This window comes from Chinchilla lanigera, unplaced genomic scaffold (genome assembly GCF_000276665.1).
Source record: "Chinchilla lanigera isolate Chin_1 unplaced genomic scaffold, ChiLan1.0 scaffold00145, whole genome shotgun sequence".
In the NCBI taxonomy this organism is placed as follows: domain Eukaryota; kingdom Metazoa; phylum Chordata; class Mammalia; order Rodentia; family Chinchillidae; genus Chinchilla; species Chinchilla lanigera.
Window position 1 is genome coordinate 1,076,166 of NW_004955546.1, and position 19,698 is coordinate 1,095,863.

The 19,698-nt window shown below is 42.9% G+C and overlaps 1 protein-coding gene across 3 annotated transcripts in view; it reads left to right on the forward strand.

Annotated features, from left to right (window-relative positions):
- Window positions 1-12,883, forward strand: part of Bms1 (BMS1 ribosome biogenesis factor) — a 34,841-nt gene extending 21,958 nt beyond the window's left edge. For all 3 annotated transcript variants that reach the window (XM_005411758.2, XM_005411761.2, XM_005411759.2), the window contains exons 14-23: window positions 2,634-2,707; window positions 3,295-3,471; window positions 5,187-5,375; window positions 5,512-5,692; window positions 5,880-5,938; window positions 6,772-6,894; window positions 8,264-8,411; window positions 8,831-9,006; window positions 11,000-11,161; window positions 11,586-12,883. In XM_005411758.2, coding sequence (XP_005411815.1) covers window positions 2,634-2,707; window positions 3,295-3,471; window positions 5,187-5,375; window positions 5,512-5,692; window positions 5,880-5,938; window positions 6,772-6,894; window positions 8,264-8,411; window positions 8,831-9,006; window positions 11,000-11,161; window positions 11,586-11,810 — 1,514 coding nt within the window. In that variant the 3' untranslated portion in view covers window positions 11,811-12,883. The remainder of the gene's footprint in view (window positions 1-2,633; window positions 2,708-3,294; window positions 3,472-5,186; window positions 5,376-5,511; window positions 5,693-5,879; window positions 5,939-6,771; window positions 6,895-8,263; window positions 8,412-8,830; window positions 9,007-10,999; window positions 11,162-11,585) is intronic.
- Window positions 12,884-19,698: the final 6,815 nt, after the last annotated feature.

Genomic DNA, 19,698 nt, shown 5'->3' on the forward strand with positions numbered 1-19,698 from the left:
CTTGCCTGAAAATGGCAGGGTTTCTTTCTTGTTTGTGGAGGAATAATGCTACATGGATAATGTATGCTTACCACTCTTCTAATGGCTGCAGGATCCTTTTTGACAATCCAGTTTCATTCTCATTTTTTAAAATTTTTGTCAGTGAGATTTTTTAAAATAACTAATTATTTGTTGATTTTTCTGTTTTCCCATTTTTAATTTTGTTGACTTCTGTTCTGCTAAGTTTAGATTTATTTTATTCTTTTTCAGTTTTCACCTATTATTGGTTTGAGACCATTCACATGTACTAAACCTTACATTTGGTAAAGTGGTTAGTGCTGTAAATGTCCCTCTTGGTGCCACTTAGTTGTACCTCACGAATTTTCATGGCTTTTCATTTTTATTCCATTCTGTACATTTTTATGTTTCCGTTGAGACTTCTCTTTGGCCTGTGAATGTTAACAGTATGTTGTTTAGAGATTTTCCTGTTGGCTATTATGAATTTCTACCTTGATTATTTTCCTATTGGCTTTCTACTGTGAATTTCTAGATTGATTATGTGATAGTCTCAGAGTACATACAAACTCTTACGATTTCAGTTCCTTTAAATTTGTTGAGATTGGCTTCACTGACTGGAACCCAATATCTCCTCACTTTTCCTGTAGTCCTTAAAATACTTGTGCCACACCCTCTGGCCTCCTGGCTTCAGCGGGGAAGGTGCTGTTCCCTGACTTGGGTGTCCCTGCAGGTATTTCTCTGTTTAGTTTTCACAAGTTTAACCAACATGTATTTCTTGGGTTCATTTTGAAGCTTTGTTGGCTTGAGTCTGAAAGTTTCTCCTCGGATTTGGGAAGCATCGGTTCTTCTTTGCCTGCTCTTGAGCCTTGTTCTCTTGGTGGCACTCTGGTGGTGTAAACATACTGGTTCACTTCCCCCGGGCCCATAGTTTCCAGGCTGTTGTCTCGGTTGTCTAGATGCTCAATTCTGCTGATCAGGCCTCCAGTTCCCTCCTTTGTCTGCTCTACCTTCCTTAATGAACCAACCCATCTAGTGGTTTTAAATTTGTTATTGTAGACTTAAGTTCTTTCATTTTCATTTGATTCAGTTTCTTTGCTGAGGTTTTCAATTTTTTATTTGTTGCCATAAGATTTGTGGTTGGTCATTGAAGCATTTTACGATATGAGTCAGTAGTTTCCGCATTTGACATTTCAGAGTTGGTGTGGTGTCTTCAGTCATCTTTTCAAATTTATATTTAAGATATGTTAAGTTTATACATGAGTATGAAATACCTCTGTTGTCTTCTGTACCTTTTGGCTGTTGTGAGAGGAGACTGGTTCTTGTGTGATTTTTTTTTTTTTTTTCTTTCACTGTTCACAGGTATCATCGTGTCTAGGTGTAGCACACAGGTCTTAGTACTTTGTATAGTTTGTGTGATAATTTGATTTCAGAACCTTTGTGGTACTGCTGGTGTCCCTGGGGGAACAGATGTCTTATAATGTAGGCTGCAGGCTGTTTGCTGTGTTAGGGCATGTCCTTGTTGACTTTGCCAGTTGGTGGATTGCTTTTAAGTGAGGGAGGGGAGGCTTGGGCCTGGTGGATTCTCCTTTGCCAGTAACCTCAGCCCCTGGGTGTCTTGGTGGAGGAAAGGAGGTCTGCTCAGGCCCTTTTGGTAGTGGGCCCTGACCCTCAGCCTTGTGCTGTACAGTGTCCCTAGTGTTGCCAGCAAGATTTTGTTTTGGTTAAGATCCTGCCTGGCCTCCTTCTGCCTGGGTGAGGGTGGGGAAACACTGAGACCACCAGGTCATCCGCCGAGTCCTGGGGTCACTCATCAGCCTGTCCTTTTCTCCCTACCTCCCAGAGTTCTTTGATTGTCTCTTATCTCCTGCATTACTTCTGGAGCTTGCAACCATAAGAGGAGTAGACTAGAAGTATTTGGTAGTGGTTTTGGGGTGGCTGGGATGTGGCTGATGGGGTTACACTTTTGTCCTGTGGTGACATATTACAGCCTGTTTTTAAAATAAAGTTCCAACACAGGTTTTGTTAAGTTTATAAATGCGTGTTTTTTCCCCTTTTTTGCTTTTATTACAGATAGGAACTTTCCATGTGTTACTTTATTTTTCTTGGCTCTTGTGTGAAAATGTTTTAATACCTTTCTAAATGTTGCCCTCCCAAAGGAGCTTTTAAGACAGGACTTGTAGCTGAGCCAGTGCTCCAGGCATGGACAAACAAGTGAATTAGTGAACTCTTCTGTGCTGTCAGCACTGTTGAGCTGTCCTTGCTCTCATCTGCATTCTCTGTATGCGCTAGGGTTTTCCCTAGGTGTGTCAAGCAAGTTTTATGTGGTTACTCCTTGCATTAGGGCTTTCCTGCTCACTCTTCGGGTGTTGGTGTTGGGGCCTCCCCTGAGGGTTGTGCCTGCCACTTCTGTTGTCTGTTCCAGGGTCCACACCTGTGCTAGAAGGACAGCCCACAGCTAAGTGAGATATCAGATGAGTAAGGAAATGTGGATTGGGTCCATTTCCATTGCCAGACAGATATTGGAATAATGACAATGGGAAACCAGTAGATTGAGCTTGGGGTATGGCGGGCACAGGGTTCTGTGCTGTTGTGTGCAGGCCCCACTCACTAGTGGCCCTGGGGGTGTTCTTTTCCAGATGAGCTCTACGGTGACTTTGAAGACCTAGAAACAGGGGATGTGCACAAGGGAAAGCCAGACCCCGATGCTCAGGTATGAGTCTGTCACAGCTGCATCCCCTTGCACCAAGGTCACTCCTGGTAAGAAACAATTCTGATGGCTGCCTGGGTAACTTGCAGACCCATAGATAGAGTCCTTCCTAGAAGTGTGAGTTGCGGGACAGGTATAAGTCATCCGTTGACTCATTCTCAGTCTTTTACATGACACCACCAGCCCCTTCTTGCCATGGTTGTTTACCAGATTCCTAACAGTTTTTTATTCGTGGAGCTCAGCTCTTCCTCTCCATTGTTCCTCTGGCCTTCATTCCCCACTTAAATTCAAGTGTCATTTAAAAAACCAGTTTCCTTTTCTCCTTGCACTGTCCTTGGGGCATTTCTGGGAGCATCTGGGTTGGGCACATTTCTGTCACTTGCCTGGGGTGGCATCCAAGCCTGTGAGGGGCCAGTGATAGTTGCAGTGCTGACTCCTGCAGCAGGGCACAGTGTCTTAGAGCCAAAGGCTGCGTTTTGTTTTCTTTTATTCATGATGATCATAATGAAGCTTTCTGTAGTTCAAAAAGAGGTTTATCTACTTTTATGTTTAATGAACATTTAATATATTTTTCCTTTTGGAAATTTAAGACTGAAGATGTAGAGGGAGAAGTCAAGGAAGAAACTGACCCCAGCACAGAAGAGGACGCCAAGAAAAAGCATTTGGAGAAGAAGAGAAAATTGAAGGAGCTGTTTGATGCAGAGTATGATGAAGGAGAAAGCACTTATTTTGATGACCTTAAGGGAGAAATGCAGAAACAAGCGCAGGTGAGAGAACTCCTGTGTGCCTCCTCCCACCCCAGCCTGCTCTCTGCCTTTCATGTGGTTCTGTCAAGGTGCACATAGGCATGGTTGTTCATAGTCTCAGTCAGAAACTCAAAGAGCAGCACCAGAGCCCGCAGTGCTAGACCTGCAGTGCTGAGGAAGCAGAAGGGATTTCTGAGGGCCTCACGCAGCCTGTGCTCACATTTTGATCCTTGCCCCTGATTTGAGCAGTTAGAGAATTTGTGGCCCATGTGACTTGTGGACAACTAAGCCCTCCAGGGCAAGATTCCTGAACTCACCTCAGTCAGAGTTCAGAAAGTTTCTACAGAGATTCAGGGAAGGGGTAGAGTGGCTCCTCCCTGAGGTTGAGCCGGCTGTCCAAGGAGGTGGCCCCACTCTGGAGGAGACAGGTGTGCACAGGTGATGGCTGCAAATGAGGATGTGTGATTGGTGGAATGTAGTTCAGACTGGGTTCAGCCTAGGCCTTCGTCTTCTAGTGAGTCATAACTTAGCGTTCCCAGTCTCGGTTGACCTTAACAGAAGTGACTAAGAAATATAAACCTAGTCCTGAAGTCTGTGTTGTTATCAGTCACGTGGAATCTTGTAGGCCATCCTAAAGGACTTTGAATTTTTCCTTCTGGGTGAAATGGGGCTCTCATGGGTTACAGCAAAGGAGAGACACTAGTGCCCTCCCTGAGGAGAGGATTGCCTGGCAGGGACTCAGGTTAAGATGGCACAGACAAAGGCGAAAGATCCAGGTCTGGTGCCCCTTGTGTTAGAAAGGTGGATCAGTAGGATATCCTCATGGACTGCATGTGGCATGTGAGAGTGAGTCACTTCCTCGTTGCTAGGACACAATACCAGACACCCCCAACTCTTAAGGAAGAAAAGTTTCATTTGACTCACAGGTTGTAGTGGTTTCAGTTGATAATCGGCTGATTCCAAGGCATAATGTCATGCCAGAGGAGAAAAGAGTTCATTGCAGGGCAGTTAAAATTCAGAGCAAGATCAAGGGAGGAGGGAGGAGATAGACCCTTCCAGGCCACACCCCCAGTGCCTCATGTCCTCCACTGGGTGTTACCTCCCAATACCACATTTAGCTGGAGGCTCATCAGTGGACTCACCCACTGCTGAGTATCCCACCCCCATGATCCAGTGGCCTCCTCAAAGCCCCCCAGTGAACACAGGAGGCTTTGGGTAGACATGAAGATATGTGAAGCCAGTGAAGGAGGGTGACACCTGAAGTCACTGGAGAGGGTTGCTGTGGAGTAGGGAAGATAGGAAATTGTAATGAGGAAAGGTGTGCCATCAGACCTTGTTGTGTCCTGAGCAAGTGAGAACACAGCAGGGACTTTCCTAAGAACCACAGATGTGGTTACCCATTGTTTGTTTGTTTGTGTGTTTGTTTTGTTGTTGTTGTTGTTGTTTTTCTCTTTTTGAGATAGAGTTTCACTGTGCAGTTCAGGCTGGCCTTAAACTTACTTTGTAGCCGAGGCTGGGCTTGAAGTAATGATTTTCCTGCTTCAGCCTCCCAGGTGCTAGAATTATAGGCATGTGTCACCACGACCAGCTACCACTGTTGTTAATAAGGATAAAACCTACAGAATTCTATCCGTGGTTCCTTTAATAAGTTAATTATTGTTTATTTTAATCTTAGATTGATAAAAGATAACAGCATGATGGGGTTTTATTGTTCTTTTCCCTCCTCTCATATGTAGCTTAACCAAGCAGAATTTGAAGATCAAGATGATGAAACTAGAGTTCAGTATGAAGGTTTTCGACCTGGGATGTATGTACGAATTGAGATCGAAAACGTCCCCTGTGAATTTGTAATGAACTTTGACCCCCACTACCCAATTATTCTGGGTGGCTTGGGCAACAGTGAGGGCAACGTGGGGTATGTGCAGGTGGGTGCCCTGGCTGTGAAGGTAGTGTGGGGAATGGGCAGGTGGGTGCTGTGGGTATGAGGGCAGCATGGGGCATGTGCAGTGGGTGCTTTGGATCGAGTGTGCACCCTACTGTGCTGAACACTTCTCCTCTCAGATGCGTCTAAAGAAACATCGCTGGTATAAGAAAATCCTGAAGTCCCGAGATCCAATCATTTTTTCTGTTGGGTGGAGGAGGTTTCAAACCATCCCACTCTATTACATTGAAGACCACAATGGACGACAGAGGCTTCTAAAATACACCCCGCAGCACATGCACTGTGGAGCAACCTTCTGGGGTAAAATGGGGTTAGAATAATTGGTTGTAAGATTTCACTAATACCCATTATTAGATCTTGTGATTAAATTTTGCTCTTTTCTTTCATGAACTACCAGTTGTCATAATATTTGTTTCCTTGGGTGAGGGGTTGGAGAATCTAACCCAAATGTGTGGCTCACTCTAGCTTGTTTCCTGTTTCCTTTAAGGCCCTATCACTCCACAAGGAACTGGGTTCTTGGCAATACAGTCCGTCAGTGGTGTAATGGTAAATATCTTGCATATTTTATTTCATAGATGATATTTGAGAAGTTGATCTTGAATCTGAGTCATATACATGAATCTGAGTTGAAAATCATTCATTTTTAGTATGTAATATATAGTAAATTTCTCTTTGCTTTTGATTTTCCTGTATTCTGTAGAAGGGCTTGGGAGTAGAGAAGAGTGGTGTAGAAGAATTATAATGGCACAGGTTCTCATACCTTGAAGGAGTATCGAAGCAGTGCTGTCCATGGGCTGGCACTCTGCCTGTCCTAGGGACAGAGGGCAGCCAGTTCACCAGGGGCGGCTCTCCAGGGGAGGCTGAGCAAGTGTGTGCCCTCTGTGTGAGATTGGTCAGAGCAGGTTTCACAGAGTTGAGGAGGAGGTGGAAGAATCTACCCCAGAAGTCCAGAATTTAGCTTTTTATAAATTACAGCTAAATTTAGTTTTTCCTCTTCATTTGAAATTAACCCTTGTGAAGTCACTCTCAAGAGGGCCCTGCAGCCATCAGTGTCCGTTTAGGGGCCAGTGTTGCAGGTTTTGATGCTTTGCTGAAGTACTGTTCGACATGTTCACATGCTCTGTTGTTCTTTCTTAGTTGACTATAAGTAAAGCAAACTTTGGTAACTTAGTGCATCACAGAGAGTTGAAATTCCTGCTGGGTTTTTTGTTTTTATGTTTGTTTGTTTGCGTGTGTGTGTGTGTGTATGTGTGTATGTTTATTTGTTTTTGAGACAGGGTCTCACTATGCAGTTCAGGCTGGCCTTGAACTCACTATGTACCTCAGGTTGGCCCTATTCTGCTGGTACTTTATACTCAAATTTTTGGGGTTTCTTTCAGCCTGATTTCCGGATAGCTGCGACGGGAGTTGTCCTCGATCTGGATAAATCCATAAAAATTGTGAAGAAATTAAAACTAACTGGTTTTCCTTATAAAATTTTCAAGAATACTTCATTTATTAAGGTCTGTATATCTATCTATTGACATTTTTATAAATGTTTATATTGTTAAAGGAAGAGTGCAATACAAGTTCAGATCCCTTATCTGAAATATTTGGGACCAGAGTGTTTCAAAGTTTAGATTCTCCAGATTTTGGAATACTTACATACATGTAATGAGATGACTTGCATGTGATTCACATATACCTTACCCATGTGACCTGAAGGTCACTGTATGCAGTGTCCTTAGTGTGCCTGCATTTTGACTGGGACTCGTACATGAAGTCAGTTGTCACATATCCCACAAGTGGCATCATGTCTACCTCAGAAAATTTTAGTTTTTGGAAGATTTTGGATTTTCGTGATCTTCTAAAATATAGACCTAATGTTTTTAGAATAGTATTTGAATGTTCTCCTTTGGTATTTTTTAATTGACTTCTTTGTGTCTGTGTCTGTGTAAAATATGCTATAACTGTAAAAGTGAATTCAAAAAGATACTTAGTGCCCAGGGCTCTTGTTACTTCCATGCAACCCTGTCTGAGAATTAATACTGAAAACCTGTGCCTACCCCTCTGGGTTTATGCCCACCCTTTAGATTTGTGTTAAGAAAGGAGGAAAATCATACCTTTATTTAACAGTTAAACAGAAAATAGACAAAGTGGAGGGAGGAGAGAGGGAAGGGAAAGGCGAGGAAAAAGGAATTAAGATGTGTTATGTACATGCACTAACTTCACAAGGAATGTAGACATACACTAAACACATGTACTAGTAAACTAAAAGAAAAGAAAGAGACAAAGCAGGTTGCAAGAAGCTTACAAGGTTTCTGAGAATGGGCACAATATTTTACACTATTTGAAGAGGATAGTTTGAGCAGCAGTTCTTGAAAGTTTCATTAGTGGAGATGTTTTCATTAAAAACAGTTAAGATCCTGAGGTTTAGGGCTGTGGTTCATTGGTAGAGCACTGAGGGGTGCCATCTGCAGCACCACAGGAGGAAGAAGATGGAGAAGATTCTAAATGTTCTTATGATGTCAAGTAATGATACCACCAGCATCTGTCTAGCTCTTTTTACTTAAATGGGTGAACCTAAATGATACAGTGTGAGCTGCAGTGGTGCCAGCGACAGATGTCCAGTAAATACATCTCTGCTTTTTTTTTGCCAAGGTACCGGTGATGTGCATGTTAATGAGCCCACAGCAGTCTGGACTGATGTTACTTTGGAAGAGTAAAATAGAGCTGTGTACTTCTTGACATAGTAATGTCAGTTTTATAGAAGAAAATAGTTTATTTTGTCCCCCTTCAGTGAGGTGTGTTTTATTTTTTTAACCAACAATGAACTGAGAGGTGAAATATATGATCTTATGTATGTGCATTTTTCTGTTCATTTTCCTGTAGGGAATGTTTAATTCTGCCTTGGAAGTGGCCAAATTTGAAGGTGCTGTGATTCGAACTGTCAGTGGAATTAGGGGACAGATCAAGAAAGCACTGCGGGCTCCAGAGGGGGCTTTCCGGGCCAGCTTTGAGGACAAGCTGCTGATGAGTGGTGAGCACACCATGATGTTCACAACCCTGTGCTGCCTTTTATTGCTGATTTCTACCCAGTGTCGATTAGAAGTTGGAGTTTAGGTTTTAGAAAGAATCAGCACCAGCTTTGCCCCATTAGAGCATCTTGTGCCACTGTCACAGCTTCCTGGGAAAAAAAAGTACTTGTACACCTTGTACGTGTAAGGGGTTAATAATCAAACTTCACAGAACTCTTCCTACAAGCCAACAGCAGAAAAACAGCCAGATTAAACCGTGAGCAGAGGGCCCTGAAGCAGCTTCCTGCTTCATACCCTATGGCAGCTGTGTGATACACAAGAATAGAAAACTTTGTGAGGTAGAAAAGTTGTTGGGGGGTGACACACAAACACATAGGTGGGTATGGATCTTGTTTTGAAATGTTAAATTTCCTCTTTCCAGATATTGTATTCATGCGAACGTGGTACCCTGTGTCCATCCCAGCATTTTATAACCCAGTTACATCTCTGCTGAAACCAGTGGGTGAGAAAGACACCTGGTCAGGAATGCGGACCACAGGTCAGCTCAGGCTCGCCCATGGGATCAAGCTGAAGACCAGCAAGGATTCCCTGTATAAGGTAAAGGGTGTGTGTGTGTGTGTGTGTGTGTGTGTGTGTGCGCGCGCGCGCGTGCACACACGTGTCAGGGAAGATGGCCAGGTGTGCTCTAGGCACTCACATCAGTGCTTTGATGTACAGTGTCCTGTGTGCTTTGAATTTTCAGGTATAATGTTAAATTTGACTAAATCATGGAATATTTTGGAAAGGAAGGCAAGAAAATTGTAGCAATTTTCTCTGTATTAGAAAAGGATTTAAACTGTACATTTAAGGTTTACAACATGATGTTCGGGGATATACTAGGTAGGTAGGTAGATAGATTACTGTAGTGAAGCAAATGAACATATCTACCATCTCACATAACTTTGTTTTGTGTGACAGAGGAATTAAAGTTACTTATTTAACAAACTTCCCAAATAAGTAATAGTTTTGGCTGTAGTTCTCATGTGATATATTAGATTTGTATGTATGTTCATCCTATGTGCCTGCCACTGTGTACTGTTGAATCTGCATCTCCTCATTTCTTGTTAACCATTTTCTGTCTTTGGAGAAATTTTTGTTCAAGGCCCTCTGCTCATGGTTTAATCTGGCTGTTTTTCTGCTGTTGGCTTGTAGGAAGAGTTCTGTGAAGTTTGATTATTAATGCCTTACACATACAAGGTGTACAAGTACTTTTTTTTTCCCAGTCAGTAGGTTGCCCTTTCATTTTGTGGTTTCTTTTGCTGTGCAGAAACTTTTTAGTGTAATGTAGCCCCATTATTTAGTTTTGCTTTCCTATCCTAGCTTTTGATATAACATCCAAAAAAATCATTGCCTCTGGGCGTGGTGGCTCATGTCTGTAATCCCAAGACTCAGGAGGCTGAGGCAGGAGGATTGCCATGAGTTTGAGGCCAGCCTGGACTACATAGTGAGTTCAAGGCCAACCTGAACTGCATAGCAAGACCCTGCCTCAAAACAGCCTCCCCTACCCCTGAAAACGGATATTTTCAAGGTATCAGTCTGCCATTTTGGTAGAAATGGTCTCCCATATAAGATAGTTTATTGTAAAATTTTGGATCATCCTTCATGAGTTTTCAGTGAAATATACTTAAGATGTGTGCCCATTATCAACCTGTGATGCTTTTATAAAGATTTCTCTGAATTTTTAAATTCTAAAGCAATTTGTATTCCTGAACAAAGGATATTGACTAGTACTGGTATATTTACTTACTTACTTACTTATGGGGAGACAGGATCTCCCTGTGTTGCCCAGGTGGATCTCAAACTCCTACACCCAAGTGATCTTGCCTCAGCCTCCTGAGTAGCTGGGATATGAAAGTGTGCCGTGCTCCCAGTTTCTTAACAGTGAAGCCATAGCAATCTTCTCTAAATAGTTAATGTTGACGTTTGATTTGCCTTGGGCAAAACTTTCAACTTCCTGCCAATATTTCTGAGGCAATTTAAAAATTTAGTTATCTTAATTTAAACATAGAACTTCCATTACCTTGAAAATGCTATACAGAGTTTGCCTTCCTGTGCTGCTTAAATTTCATTTGTCTCTCCCCAGGCTTCTAGCAGAGACACAAAAATTTAAACTTCTTAATTAGAGGCAGGAATAGGGACACTTTAGCTGCTGAGGAAAACCTGTTGTTCATCTAGAGAGGCTTAAAATGAGAGGCTAGCTAGGTCATTCATGTTAGGCTGGAGAAACACCAGCTCATTGCCTCACAGGCAGGACCTGAGTGTTTCATGAGAAGCAGCTTCAGATCGCCTGATAGTTTCCTCCATGGAAGTGGCCATAGGTACTTTTTTGAAGAACTATAAGCATACTCTGCAGCTCCTGTGCTGTGTGTGGAATGTGGATGTCCTTCAAGGCAGCCATTCTGCCTGGGTGACAAATGCTGACTTCTGGCAGGCAGCTGATGCAGGTGTTACTGACCTATGGAAAGTCAACCATGGAGAAGAGTTTATACTAAAGTTTTATATAGACATGGGTTATGGTTTGTCATAGTTTTTGTTTTATTTTCCTTTTTAGCCAATCCTGAGGCAAAAGAAACATTTTAATTCACTACACATTCCCAAAGCCTTGCAGAAGGCTCTGCCATTTAAGAACAAGCCCAAGCTCCAAGCAAAGGCTGGCCAGGTGCCCAGGGACAGGTGGAGGCCAGCTGTCATCCGCGAGCCTCATGAGACGAAGGTACTGTGAGCGACTGCTTATTGCCTTGCATTTGAACATGAAAGTTGTGCTCTCCATAGCACAGTTCAGCATTTCCACTGTGCACCCAGCCTTCATCAGGGGCACAGGGCCCTGGATTCTTGGCTCAACCATGCTCTCCATGGGTTTGATCTGGAGTTGGGGAGGTGGTATGCCCCACCCCCCATCTTAGCTGGTGGGTAGAGCATCCAGAGTGGTGAACAGAGGTGGTTTTTTGGTAGGGGTAAAATGTGCTCACACACATCTCTGTGCAAGTTGTCCTTTCCTAGTTCAGGATGCCTCTGTACTTGGGTTGTAGACTGAATCTAGTTTTAATCCTGTCAGCCAGGTCTTCAGGCCCCAGAAGTGTAGGTCACACACGTGCCACAGCTGAATAAGTGATGCTGACTGGGCTTTATCCTTGCAGATCCTGGCACTTCTGGATGCGCTGAGCACAGTGAATAAGCAGAAAGTGAAAAGGGCCAAAGAGCAGCGGCATCTGCACAGTAAGGAGCATGCCAGAGTGAAGCAGAAGGAGGAGGAGGAGAAGCTGAGGCGGCAGAAGGACCTCAGGAAGAAGCTTTTCCGAATCCAGGGCCAGAGGGAGAAAAGGAATCAAAAGTCCAGTCTGAAGGGGGCTGGGAGCAGTTGAAAGGGCCATAGGATGGCGGGGCTGGCTTTGGCTCCATAGAGATGTATGGGTCAGAGTCTCACAGTGTTTGTTAGTAAAGCAGGGGTCTGGAACCCAGGAGAGACCTCTGCTCGATACATGACCCTGTCTGTGCCTTCAAGAGGAGAAATGGGAAGACTGCTGGTAGGACTGCTGCTCATTCTCTGTCCGGTGATATGGGGATTTGAAGCAGTGTAACTTACATGTATTATTTTACTTTCTTCTGCCTGTCTCAGTTGAATCATTTTGTGCTATAAAAATACCATTAAAATATTTTCCAGTTAATTTTGGTTTAGTGGTTTTCACTAAATGCTTGACAGTTGCTTGGGAATAATCGTTTGCTGTACTATCTTCATGATGAATCTTTTAAGAGGGAAAGAAGTACTAAATCGAACTCTTGGTTTAATGTAAAATCTTAGAGAAGGCTGTGTGTTGTTTTTATTTGGTTTATGTCTGTCAGAGTCTTTGATCACTGATCCTGATGGAAATACTATATCATGTTCATGTATTTTGTATATTAGTGCCATAGCTAGGTGATAGTAAATACTTCTCTAAAGCTTTAGACAGAGGATTGCTATGTTATGTGCCTACAACAGACCATAGAAATGGAATGTACTGGTGAAGTTCATGCATTACATCCACTTAGCTGTATTGCTTTTCTTTTTTTTTTTTTTTTTTCCGGTACTGGGAATTGCACTTGCCAGGCAGGCACTGTCCCGCTGAGCTAAATCCCCAGCCCCTGTATTGCTTTTCTTAATTGAACTTATTGATGGGCTCATATGGGTACTTTTAGGTGTGATGTGTAGTTGTATAATCATATGTTGGTGTAGCACACATGACCTATATATGCTGTATTCTTCATGTGGTCATATGTTGGCATAACCATCAGTAACCTGACCCTGTGTAGTGTGATGAGAGTCACGTACAGTGCATACTTCGACTGGTTTCCCCCAATGGTAACATTCTATAAATATTAGGATGTTGACATTGATACAATCTGCTGATTTTTTTCAGATTTCCTCCAGCTTTGTGTGTGTGTGTGTGTGTGTGTGTGTGTGTGTGTGTAAAAATACAGAACACTACACATTTGTGTGTTATTTTTACACTAAACTAGTTTGGATCCAATTTTAGTATGTGTGCTGCTAATGCAAGTACCATGTTGCTCTTAAAGCATCATGTGGGCAAAAGGAAGTTCACCCAGCACCCCCGGACAGGATTATGAGCAACTAGCCTCATCTAAGCAATTTGTAAGCACCTAACACTGTCAGTAAATGTTTAGCCTGTGTCTCCCTCAGAAGTGAGGGATGTGAGCATTCTTCCAGGGTGGAGACTACTTGGAAGCAGCAGTTGGAACATGCCCAGATCCTCCAGAGGATTCTGGGTGTACCTTGTCCTATTCCCCAGGAGCAGAAGGACTGTTAATGTCTAATATGCTAAATGGGTCTGACGCTGATGCATAAATAAACCCATAAAACAATTACAGTCCAATGATATAAATAGAAGGTGACCAAAAGTTACATATTTTTTTCACTAAATTTTATAAGAGGTCGAAACAGGAAATACAAACGAAATTTTATCAAACTTACTCCGTACAAGAATCGATTGGTTGAAATGGCACCTGCCTGAGCATGTCAGGATAGTCAATACGTAAACAAACATGCTGCCTGAGTGATGCTCAGGATAAACTGTTAAGTGGTTAAAACTAATTTCTGTGGTGTTACGTGGCATAATTGATATATAAAATAAGAAACTAATTCAGTTAAACTATACAAAGCACTCCAAACCATACCATATTTTGCAGTTAAGTAGCTTACAAGGTCTCCCAGAGTGGGTGAAAGCTAGTTTTATTTTACACAGACATAAATTCATTTCAAGTGTAAGCATTGCAAATAATACAGCATAAGTGATTCTCTCATATTAGCCTAAAGAGTGACTGGAATCCTTCAGCAGTGGATAAAAAAATATTTAGGCATGGTTGCAGGTAATTTTCATTTCTAGAAACTGTATGTATGTATGTATACTTTCTGCTAATATTAGTATTGAAATAATATTCGATAATATCTTGGCTTATCATAATTGGAGAGCAAAGGAAATAAGTCAAGAAACCTCTCCTGCCTGAAAGTAACTAAAAATGGTTATTTTCCATGTACAATTCTTACAGCTAAGGTCCCAACTGGTTTGGTCAGTAAAATAATACTTGTGCATAGCTTTTGTAACTAAAGTTTGGATCCACAAGGGAGACCAGCCTAGGAGTTTGGGAATTACTTCTAATGCTGTAGTCATTTGATACGGTCAGGAAGTGTTTTATAGAAGCAATCCCACCAGAATATGAGTTCTGTGAAAGCAGAAACTGGACTGTTCACCTCCTTCCACTTAGAGTAGAGCCACTGAGTATAAAATAAGTACCTAATACTGGTTTGGAAGGATGAAGGAAGGGGAGGGTACTTAGATGGCTGAAGCCTGCACACAGAGTGTGTACGTGCCTTCTAGAATATGTTAACAATTTTTATAGAAATATTTCTTAATTGCATTATACTTTGTAAATTGTAAAACTTTTTTGTTTCTGTGTTGTGATACTGTACATCTGACACAGATTAAGAAGTGAAGTAGTAGGGGCTGGGGATTTAGCTCAGCGGCAAAGCGCCTGCCTGGCAAGCGCAAGGTTGTGAGTTCGGTTCCTGGTACCGGAGAAAAACCAAAAAAAAAAAAAAAGAAGTGAAGTAGTCACATTTCATACCTTTTGTTGTTTTTACTGTGACTTAAAGCCATGGGTTTGGGGTGTTTTTCACTAATACTGGCCTAAACTGTGCCTGTCATTCTGTCATTAAAATATGGTGGATCTGCTTGGATAGCTTTGGTTTCCTATTGGCATACATACTGGATTGTTTCTTTTTTTCTTCTAATCACGTGAGCTTGCTTTATTTTAAATTGCTGTATTTCTGTTTGGTGACATGCTATGGTTTTCGAAAATAAATGAATGAAAGCCACGTGGTCTGTGCTCAGCTCTGTAGCGGCTTCAGAGTGTACCTCTAATGGGAACCATCTGCTTAGTGGCCCCTACTGCTTATTCCTCTTCCCTGGTGTTTGACCAGATGGAAATATTGTTCAAAACCATGATTTGAAATCTGCCTTAAAAGTACCTGAATCTTACTTGCTTCTAGTTCTACCTAGTTTAATTTACTCTTTTAAAAAAAGTTTTGCATGTTTTTGAAATCCTTAAATTAATGAGATAAAAGGCAGAACTGCTGGACTTTAAATTCTAAATATAATTGTGCTAAGCGTTTTCTATTTGTGCTGGTGTATTATGATTGAAAACTTGGTAACCTCTGTTGGGGGGGGGTTGTTTTGTTTTTTATGCATTTTGTTTTTGTTTCTTTGAGATAGTCTCACTATGCAGTTCAGGCTGGTCCTGAACTCACTAGGTAGCCCAGGGTGGCCTTGAACTCACAGTGATCCTTGATCCTCCTGTCTCAGCCTACCAACTGCTGGGATTACAGGTATGCACTACTATGCCCAGCTTTATCTGAGCTCTTGGAGGAATATTTTAAATCTTTTTATAAGCAAAATTAGGGCATTCTAAATTAAAGTTTCCACTTGTTTATAGAAAGGGAAAGATTTTTTTATACATTTAGACTAGGTAGGCAGTAACATTTTCTGAGATCAGGTTTTTTTAATTAATTATATTTATTGGTACATTTTAGATATGCATAACATTCATCAGAATTTGTACCTGTACATGACACAACTTGAGGAGGAGGCAGGCTTCTTCGTTTAAGCTTCTCTCTTTGCTCTCATTGTGGGATTCAATTCTTGCTTCAGATCCTTCCTGGGTCCCAAGGACCCACTTTCCTCCTCTCCCTCATGTTGCTGTAATCCAGTGTTTGAAAACCAAATGTTGGAGAGGCTCTTTCTCTGCTGCTCACCAATCTACCTTCTGCTGCTCACCACTCCACCTTTAAAAAAAATAAAATTTAGAAATAATGATAGGTAACCAGGCATGGTGATACAAACTTGTAATCCAAGTACTCAGGAGCCTAATTATGCAGGATCACCATGAATTTGAGGTCAACCTAAATTACAGAGCATGACTTCATCTCAATAAAACCAAAAGAAGAAGAAGGAGAAAGAAGAGGAAGAAGCAACAGGAAAAAAGTTGATAAGACACTGTTTTGGTCAGCTTTCCCATCACTGGGGACACAATACCCTACACCAGTGGTGGCAAACCTATGGCACACATGCTGCAGCAGGCACACAGCCCTCTCTGTTAGCACTTGAGCGAAATTACCCCAGCATCACCTAGCAGCTGAACATTGGATAATGACACCCACACGGGCCATGAGCATGCTTCAAAGCACTGATATCACAAGCTGCGACTCATTAGCCACAACTTGTCTGAGCTTTTGCATGGCACCCGGTTGGTAAAAGTTTCACAATCTTTTATGACTTAGAATTTTAATTTGGTTCATTGTTTCCGTGTTTCAGTCCATAGTTGGCTGGCTCCAAGACAAGAACATCATAATGGAAGGGTGTTATAAAGGGATCCCGTGCAAACAGTATCAAATGAAGAGAAAAGATTCATGGCAAGTACAGTCCTTGGTCTGTAGATGGCCACATGCTTGTATACTGACCTCAAACTCCCCATCTCTGTTCTCTTCCTGCAGCCACAGCTGGTCATGCTGCTTTAGCTGGTGGAGAGACCCAAACCTTCATCCTTGAGAGTCTGGACCATAACTGACCCTGGCTGGATGAGCTAGTTGTTTTCCATTGGCTGTAATCACAACAGCACATGGTGAGACTAAGACGTGCACCAAGGGATCCTGTGTTCTAGATGTGCTCTTTTCCCCATTTTTGTGATACTAGGAACTGAATCCAAGGCCTTTACACTAAGTTACATTCCCACTTTTTTTGTTGTTTGTTTTTGTTTTTGTTTTTGTTTTTGAGGCAGGGTCTTGCTAAGTTGCCCAGGCTGGGCTTTAACTTACAGTCTTCTGACTGCCTCCCAGAGTGCTGTGTTTGTAGGTGTGCACCATTATGCCCAGTTGCTTTCTCACCTTTCCTTACCTGTTGATTCAGAGGCATGAGGAAACTGAAGTGGCTGGGCAGTCTAACCTTAAAAATCAGTGGGTCGGCCTTGTATCTCCTGGTGGAAGCATTTCCCACTTCTGGACCTAAAACCCAGGCAAGATGATCATATGAAACAAGAATCAAGAATTTTGCTAATAGGTCACTGGAGATACTAGTGGTACCATTCCCATTGCCACCCCTTTATTCCTGGACTTGTGAATCCTGGCTATGAGTGAGACAGTACCATACATTAGATGCTGACTCAGTATATCCAGCCTTCGGGAGCACCTTGCCTCAGTCTTTAGGTGTTACCTCCTTGTTGTCAGTGAGCCCTCAAAAGGCCATTCCACTGTCCTACCAGCCCCCTGCTTCAAGAGGGTGTGGAACATAAGACCAGTGAATTCCATGAGCATTGGGCCACTATTGTACTCCACTTGCGGTGAGAGCTTCTTGATTAGACATAATGCTATGTGAATTAGCATGATAGTGGATACGGTACCCTATAAGCCCATGGATGGTAATTTGGGAACAAGCATTACATTCAGTAAATGGGTCTATTCTTGCTAGAAAAAAGTGTTGCCCCTTCTGCAGTGAAAATGTCCAGTGTATTAACTACCTGGTCACCCAGGGAATGGTGATGTACTGGGGACTGAGTATTGGTCTCTGCTGATGGCATTTGGGCATTCAGTTGTAGCCATAGCCAGGCTAGCCTTGGTGAGTGGAGTCCTATGTTGCTGAGCCCATGTGTAATGTCCATGGTTTGTGAGACACTGGCAATGACAGGTGACTGGGAGAATAGGCTGACTTGGGTCCACAGAAGTCAGCCTATCCACGTGATCATGAAACTCTTCCTATGCCAAGTCACCCACTGGTGAGCATTTACATGAGACGTGTGTTCAATCTTTCAGAGAGGTCTACCTCTCTATTGCTTTATCCAATTTCTTTGTCACCAGTATTCCAATTATGCATCCTCCAAGTCCCTGACCCTCCAGCCAAATCACTGGCCACAGCCCATGTATATAATCCCATGTTTGGCCATTACTCCTTCCAAGCCATGTGCATGTCCAGCTGTCTGCCTGGAGTTCTGCCCACAGGGAAAAATCTACATCATCATTGTCCTACAGGAACATCCCCCAGGGCACTTCAGCTGCAGCTGTCCACTTTTGGGTGGTGCCTGCATATCATAGCCATCTGTACCCCTGGCCCAAGTCATCTCTTCCTGTTGATTGGTCATAAGGAGGTCCTCATGGGGCCATAGGTACAGGCAGAAAGAGGGAGAGTATAGCAGGAGTGGGGACCATGGAAGTGGGCTACTTCATGTCACTTGTGTCTTTAGGGCCTGCTTAGGCCTAGTCTCAGGCATACCACTTCCATTTGATGAAGAAAGTGTGCCCGTTACTCCGATTGTCAGCTTTACTGCTTTAAGAGACACTTGGTGGGGTTGAGGGGTCACGAACCTCACCAGGAGGTTAACTCACTGTTAAGTTCATAGCTGAATGGGCTATTAGGCAGTGAGGCCTAGTTGGAGGAATTGGGTCATGAGGTGGTGACATTGGGGACTATATCTGGTCTCTGGCCCCTTCCCTTCTGGCTCTTCCTCTATGCTCTGCTTCCTAGCCACCATGAAATGAGCCCCTTTGCTCCACTATGCCCTTCTGCCATGATGTTCCTTCTATGGAGCCAGCTGACCATGGACTGACACCTCTGAAACAGTGCACCACCCTGGACCCTACCAACATGTCATCTACATGGCTGTGAATGTATATTTTGAAACATTTTTGGCAAATTAAGGAATATAATGAGATCAGTTTAGATCTTCTGCCATCGTGGGACAGTGTGGGGAAAGAAAAAGATGCACTCAAAGATTCACATTTTCAGGTCAAGTGTCATAAACACCTGAAAACTTCTGACTGCCCTGCTGCAGCCCTGCCAGCTCCCGAGATCTCTGAGCAGCTCATCCTGAGGCTGGCTGCATGCCCAGCCCCGCACTGACAGAAGGAACAGGGTGAAGGAAGGGGCGATTGGGATGGATAGGTGGGAAGACCCTGGCAGAACAGAGGACTCGGAGCCTCTAAATCCTGAGGAGTCTCCTTTGCCATTGCAGGGGGCCTCGCTGTGCCCTTCCAGGTCACCTGCCCTGCATGAGGAAGATGTAGTGGCCTCCAGGGCTACTTTGGATTTGGAGGAACCACACTGTAATGTTTGTAGTGGTTGATGCATTATAATGGTTGATACATTGTGTCAACTTGAGAAGTCCAGAAATTTAATTAAGTGATTTAGCAGGAGGCCAGAGTCCTCACTTTGAAAACATCCTGAGCCAGTGCATGAGGGAGGTTCCGAGATGATATGAGTGCTACACTCACCTCAGAGGGTGGTAGCCTGCATACGATATAAGGGAGAAAAAGAGGCTTGCTCTCCCCACTTTTGCTCTTGGTGCTTTTGCTGTCTTCTGCCACCTTCAAGTGTTGCCCCTGTGCCATGTGCCATTCTGCCCTAGAGCCAGCTGATTATAGACTAAAACCTCCACAAACTGTGAGCTAAATAAACTTTTCCTTCCTTAATTTTGGGTGTCAAGTATTTTGTCTCAGCAGAAATTTCTTGTACTGTCTGGGTGTCAGGACATACCCTGTGCTCTGCAGCCACACGTATTTATGGGTTCCTTTTTATGGCTGTAGTACCTTTTGTAATGCTGCCTGTTGCATTCCTGATTTTAGTGATTTGTGTGTCTGATATTGGTGATTGTGCTCTCTTTGGTCAATCTTGCTAGTGATTTAACATTTTTATTAATTTTTTCTTTTCTTTCTTT